The 6,972-nt window shown below is 41.9% G+C and overlaps 1 protein-coding gene across 1 annotated transcript; it reads right to left on the reverse strand.

The window, feature by feature from the left end:
• Nucleotides 1–3,056: 3,056 nt before the first annotated feature.
• rrs1 (ribosome biogenesis regulator 1 homolog) lies at nucleotides 3,057–4,654 on the reverse strand. The gene is made up of 3 exons (XM_019894933.1): nucleotides 4,226–4,654; nucleotides 3,528–3,930; nucleotides 3,057–3,429 (listed from the first exon to the last, which is right to left on the reverse strand). Exons 1-3 carry the CDS (start codon nucleotides 4,577–4,579, stop codon nucleotides 3,104–3,106), a joined length of 1,083 nt encoding a protein of 360 aa, XP_019750492.1. The 5' UTR covers nucleotides 4,580–4,654; the 3' UTR covers nucleotides 3,057–3,103.
• Between the last annotated feature and the right edge of the window lie 2,318 nt (nucleotides 4,655–6,972).

Below are 6,972 nucleotides of genomic sequence, written 5' to 3' on the forward strand. Positions count from 1 at the left end.
GTCCGATCGTCACTGACCTTGTGGCGCGAACACGGTGGTGAACACCTCCAGGTGCTCGTGGTGGCTGTGCATGTAGATGTGCTGCATCTCCCCGAGGCGGCCGGCGTCGGACTGGCGGCGCGCGAAGAGTGCCGCGTAGCGCAAAATAAAAATAAACGCCGCGCCGCTAATCCATTGCAGCCACTCGACGAGCGACAGAGGGAGCCAGGTTCTTTGCCGAGGCGAGACCAAACACAAAACTTCCGTGCACGCGTTTGAAAATACATTTAGCAACAAAATAAAAAATTTTAAGCTGGGGTTTTTTTTTTTTGTTCGTTTTTCCTGCCAAGTGCGAATTGGTGTGAAGCTCGGGTCATCGTGAACTGAGCTCAGGCCAAAAGGTTTACGTAAGGAAAAGTCACGGTTAAGCGGCTTAGAAAAGCGATCTGATTGATGAGGAGCAATTCTTAGAAGAGCAGGTCATGCCACCTTCATGAATGAGCAGCATTTACTGGAAATAATTCAATGGTTGAAGACTTTCCATCAATTTGGGAACGGAGACAATTTGTCCAATTTTAGCTCCAAAAATTCGTGAATCTGCTGAGGACATTTGTTAATTTATGAAGAATTTAGGTAGGGTTGCGAAAATTCAAAGTGAATTCTCCTAAATTATAAGAAATGACAGTAATGGGAATAAAATGGACATTTGTCCAATTTAAGTTCCAAATTTCCTGAATTTTGCATGGATCATTTCGACAAATTTGTCACAACTTTGAGTGGCGTTGCGAAGTCATGAAATATTTCTTAAAATAGATGAACTAAAGCGGAAAAAAACGTCCTTAATTTGTATTCTCACGAAACTATAAGTTCAGTTGCAAATATTTTGAATGAATAGCTTAGAAAATCCTCACTTCTAGCATGAAAAATTTGGTTGCAAAAATCCTAATTGAAAACTTTTGGGCATATAAGAAATTATAGTACTTAAACTAGACATTTGTCCAATTTTATGTAAAAATTATTTACTTCCCTTAGAAATTTTTTATTAACGCGTTATTTTCATTTTTTTACAAAATGCACTAAGGAGTAGCACCAAATTTCGTTGTATGTAATACAATGACAATAAAGGCGATTCTGATTCAGAAAAAATTTGGACATCTTTATGGTACATATATTTCGGTATGGTTACAAAACTCTGAAATTGAGGATTTTTAAAAAACATTTATTTGCACTCAGACGAATATGACATGAAGTATCCAGGTTTTTTTTTTTCGTTGTGATAATTTACAAGTTCTTGCAGTTCTTCAGTCACCGCTTCCCTGGCTTGGATTTCTTCCCTCCTGAAGGTTTTCCTCGCTGAGGTTTCCCCCCCGCCTTTTTCCCGCGAGCCCCCATTTTTCCTTTCCCCTTGCCGGGCGCCGCGTTATCCCTGCGTCCCTTCCTTCCGGCCTGCTTGCCCCTCTTGCTGTTCCTGGCTGCCGCCTCCTCTCGGTCGTCCTCCCTCATTTGCTTGTTGACCGCTTTGGTGACGTTCAGCTTGGGCCTCTTGCTCTCCATCATTTTGAGGAGCTCCAGTTGCTTGTCCTTCTCCGCGGAGTTGTTACTTTTCATGTTACCTCGTTTCCTTGCTTCCTATCCTTGTCCCATTCCTCCCATTCTATAGACGACCCTTGTTTCCTTTCAAACCTCCTTTAAATAATTTTATGGAAAGACTTAATACCCCTTTTTGTCTCACCCAACATACTATAGGCACATAAATTTGTCCTCTACTCACCAACAATCTCCCCTCCCATCCTAACTTCAATCAGCGGTGGTTAACCTAAGGCACACGGGACCAGTTTTGGTCCGATCGTCACTGACCTTGTGGCGCGAACACGGTGGTGAACACCTCCAGGTGCTCGTGGTGGCTGTGCATGTAGATGTGCTGCATCTCCCCGAGGCGGCCGGCGTCGGACTGGCGGCGCGCGAAGAGTGCCGCGTAGCGCAAAATAAAAATAAACGCCGCGCCGCTAATCCATTGCAGCCACTCGACGAGCGACAGAGGGAGCCAGGTTCTTTGCCGAGGCGAGACCAAACACAAAACTTCCGTGCACGCGTTTGAAAATACATTTAGCAACAAAATAAAAAATTTTAAGCTGGGGTTTTTTTTTTTTGTTCGTTTTTCCTGCCAAGTGCGAATTGGTGTGAAGCTCGGGTCATCGTGAACTGAGCTCAGGCCAAAAGGTTTACGTAAGGAAAAGTCACGGTTAAGCGGCTTAGAAAAGCGATCTGATTGATGAGGAGCAATTCTTAGAAGAGCAGGTCATGCCACCTTCATGAATGAGCAGCATTTACTGGAAATAATTCAACGGTTGAAGACTTTCCATCAATTTGGGAACGGAGACAATTTGTCCAATTTTAGCTCCAAAAATTCGTGAATCTGCTGAGGACATTTGTTAATTTATGAAGAATTTAGGTAGGGTTGCGAAAATTCAAAGTGAATTCTCCTAAATTATAAGAAATGACAGTAATGGGAATAAAATGGACATTTGTCCAATTTAAGTTCCAAATTTCCTGAATTTTGCATGGATCATTTCGACAAATTTGTCACAACTTTGAGTGGCGTTGCGAAGTCATGAAATATTTCTTAAAATAGATGAACTAAAGCGGAAAAAAACGTCCTTAATTTGTATTCTCACGAAACTATAAGTTCAGTTGCAAATATTTTGAATGAATAGCTTAGAAAATCCTCACTTCTAGCATGAAAAATTTGGTTGCAAAAATCCTAATTGAAAACTTTTGGGCATATAAGAAATTATAGTACTTAAACTAGACATTTGTCCAATTTTATGTAAAAATTATTTACTTCCCTTAGAAATTTTTTATTAACGCGTTATTTTCATTTTTTTACAAAATGCACTAAGGAGTAGCACCAAATTTCGTTGTATGTAATACAATGACAATAAAGGCGATTCTGATTCAGAAAAAATTTGGACATCTTTATGGTACATATATTTCGGTATGGTTACAAAACTCTGAAATTGAGGATTTTTAAAAAACATTTATTTGCACTCAGACGAATATGACATGAAGTATCCAGGTTTTTTTTTTTCGTTGTGATAATTTACAAGTTCTTGCAGTTCTTCAGTCACCGCTTCCCTGGCTTGGATTTCTTCCCTCCTGAAGGTTTTCCTCGCTGAGGTTTCCCCCCCGCCTTTTTCCCGCGAGCCCCCATTTTTCCTTTCCCCTTGCCGGGCGCCGCGTTATCCCTGCGTCCCTTCCTTCCGGCCTGCTTGCCCCTCTTGCTGTTCCTGGCTGCCGCCTCCTCTCGGTCGTCCTCCCTCATTTGCTTGTTGACCGCTTTGGTGACGTTCAGCTTGGGCCTCTTGCTCTCCATCATTTTGAGGAGCTCCAGTTGCTTGTCCTTCTCCGCGGAGAAGTCACCTATGACAGGCTGGAACTTGCGCCTCTTGCCTAGTAGGGTGAAAAGAAAGTGGACGATTTATGATCGATCTCCATAGCAATTAAAAATGATTGAATTTAGCATAGCAGCTTGCATGCAAAAAACTAACCAGTGCCCTTGGCTGGTTTCTCCTTTGGGAGCCTCTCCTGGAACTTCCCTACGGAAGCGGTGGAGGTCCGCGCCACGCTAGCCGCTCGAACCAGGTCATCTTTGGACTGACGGGACACGGGAGTCAGGCCCATGCCGGGGACCTTGAGCTTCTGCGCCCGGGCGATGTTCCGCAGCCGGTTCAGCTCGTTCTTGGCCACACGCTCCTTTTTGGCAGTGATCCGCTTGACGAACTGGTCCTCATTGGGGTCGGCGGTCTGCGGCACCTCGATGAGCCACTCGTTGGTGTTATCTTTAGCCCGCTTGTATCCCCACCGCCGCCGCCACTCTTTGGCAGTCTCGTCCCACACCAGGTTAGTCTTCTTCTTCTTTTGGATGCCCTTCAGCTTGGCAAACTGCTCCCACTATGGAGGGAAGGATTACAGAGTCAAGGAAAATGAACCAAAAAAGGAAAACTACAATTGTAACAGAATAGTTTGCTAGCCAACTAGCTCCCTTTATTTCCAACCACTTTAGCGAATGTAATGAAACATTTTATTATCATTATTATTGCGAATATATACCCCAAACCCGAATAAAACCAACTGAATTTGTAAAACCAAAATTTGAAAACAAAGTAAAGTGGACCACCGCTATTTGCCAGGGGTCGAGACCGCGACTGCCGAACTACGATATATTGTAAAACCAAAAACCTCGAACCTTGGTCGGAGGCCGGGGCCTGGGCGGGGGCTTCTCCCGAGGTAAGGGGGTGGTCGGCTCGGGTAGCTTGGCCACCACGGCCTCCTGGATCCTTTCCGTGGGGAGCTTCCACAGCTCGTTGATGAGAAGCTGCGTGTTATCGCGGGCCAGGGAGCGTAGAAAGTCGTGCTTCTCCTCCCCGGTAAAGTCGCGAGTCTCCAGGCGGTTCTTGTCGCAGGCTAACAGATTACCCAGGTCGAATTCCAGTTCCAGCTCCTTGTCCACGGCGATGCTGCGAAGCTTCTCCGCTTCGTCGCGCTCTGCCTGGGCGAGGAGCTCGTCGACATTACAAGAGGCTGTCGCCATGTTGGACATGGACGGGAACGACAACTCTGCACCACCTTTGCACGTGTCTGTAGCAAAACACTATCGCTTCCGTGTTGGATCACTTCCGGGTTAAACTTGTACTTCCGCAGTTTACACGCAAAGAGAAAATACATTTACCCTGTGGTAAACGACAATCTTTAGTCAGAGAATCGCATACAATAAGATACTTTACAGAATCACATGTATAGTAATTATTCACTGTGTATGTGTGTGTATATACTATATACACACACACACAGTGATTAATTAATTTAGATAAAGTTGTAAATGTTAAAGAGACACAAACACGTCGAATAGTTTGTTGTCCCCCCATGTATTTATTTAATTTTTAAAATTTTTGGAATAGATTGTCCGTCCGTCCGTGCTGGAGCCTATTCCAACTGACTTCGGGCAGTTGGCGGGGTACACCCTGAACTCAGTGGCGTAGCCGGGCTGTATTTCTCATATCCCCTGATATATGATAATAATAAAAAATAATAATAATTTGACCACAAGAGGGGCCATGGTTTTACAAAACCCACCAACCAGTATTTAATAAATTAAATACTCCAAATTTTCAAGTATTTCAACGCAATATTTTTCTTTGAAGTTATTTAAAAATAAAATGCAATAAAGTAATTACAATATAGTATTCCATCCATATTTATAGAGGGGTTTTTTTTTTTTGTATTTTGTTGTTTTCATAATGATGAGTGGGTTTTACCGGTGATTGCCTAAATGTGATACACAGGCTTGCCAAAGATGGAGTGCAATTCAGTTGTATTTCACTTTAAAATCCAATAAATTTGCACTCAATCTTTAAGAACTGCTCTTCTTTAAATACTTGTTTACTTTTTTCCCAATGCATTTTTAATCTTGATCCTTTTTTAAGAGGTTGTACTTTGTAAGAAGTTTGACAACCACTGGCTTATACAATTCCTATTTCTATTTTAGGACATTCATATGACTGATTAATGTTCCCTCCGAAAATGACAGACTATGATTATAAATGCTTTGTCCCTTTTGTTTTCTCATCGTGCTTGTGTGACTCAGAAGTGGCTTTGCTAAACTTTGGAATAGGATTAATGTCAGCATTTCCACTGAGAATAAATCTACTGATGTATATGTGAATAAAAATACACGAACCATCAGTTCAAGGCTTTTATTTTGGTCTTTTTCTGCACTAATTTGTAGGAGGATGAGGGTGTCTGATGGCAGCACATTGATGTTTCTATTTGAGGGGGGGCAGAGATAATTACATTGGTTGGCCATAACGCATCGCCTGAATACTAACGCGCTTGACAGGCAAGCGGATAAGGTCACAAGCGAGTGGAGGGCAGTTAATTGGTGGCCCTAAGTCCCTTGTGGGATTTAAAAAGACACCTTACGTCTCTAGTGACGAGGATGTATGGCGTGTGCAAGGCAAATGCTGAGCAAAGTATCATTTTAACATTCATAATTTAAGGCAATTAGCATCAAGTTAGCAATACACATCGTCCTGTATGTTTCTTGTGTCATAATCACATGACAAATCAGAAATGTCTCAATCCACTTGTCACTCTGTTGGGGGTCGAAGAAAAAAAAAAAAAGGAATCCAAAGATAAAGCAAAAGGCAAGCACTTCATCCCAAACAGGCATGTTTGGGATGAAGGCACCAAACAGGATTACTTTTCCACACGGTTTCTTTTATAGAACACAGGGCATACGTCATTTTTGCAGTTTTTCCTCCAGGATGTATTGAAGCTTTTCATCAAATGGAAATCCTCACACAGGTTTCTCTCCGTAGTGTCTTTGAACGTTTCCAGTGAGCTCTTGGTAAGAATCAAAGCCGTTTGACGGCAATGATACACCTTCAATCGGCCTCTTACAAATTTGAGAGGACTTTTTTTTTTTTTTAAACCTGCAGTCATGCTCCAAATGTGTCAGATTGCCAAGCTTTCTCCTGTGAATAGGCCAACACCTCATGATGTTTCTTTTAATTTGAAAAACTCTCCCGGCGTCGCTATTTCTTTAATCTGAAACTTTCTATCCGAAAAAAAACCCCATAATAAAACTCAAGGGATGGTTGTGCTATCCCAAGTGCAAATTTAACTTAATACATTTATTTTTCAAAAAATTTCCAGTGAATTATTACTCATTTAACATAATACTCATCTTTATTCTTTACTTTTTTGGATTCAATTTAGATTTCATGTAGTTGAATACAGGATTTAATTTAAAGTCTTTTTATAACTTTTCAATTCTCATTTTCTGTTGTAACACACGTGCTGAATTTCTAATTTAACTTAACACATTATCGCTTAACAGCCACAAAGCTTTGCCGGAATAAATTCATTTTAGCATAATGCTAACAGGGCGGCACGGTGGACGACTGGTTAGCATGTCTGTCTCACAGTACAAAG

This window comes from Hippocampus comes, unplaced genomic scaffold (assembly GCF_001891065.2).
Source record: "Hippocampus comes isolate QL1 unplaced genomic scaffold, H_comes_QL1_v1.1 scaffold138, whole genome shotgun sequence".
Classification (NCBI taxonomy): Eukaryota; Metazoa; Chordata; class Actinopteri; order Syngnathiformes; family Syngnathidae; genus Hippocampus; species Hippocampus comes.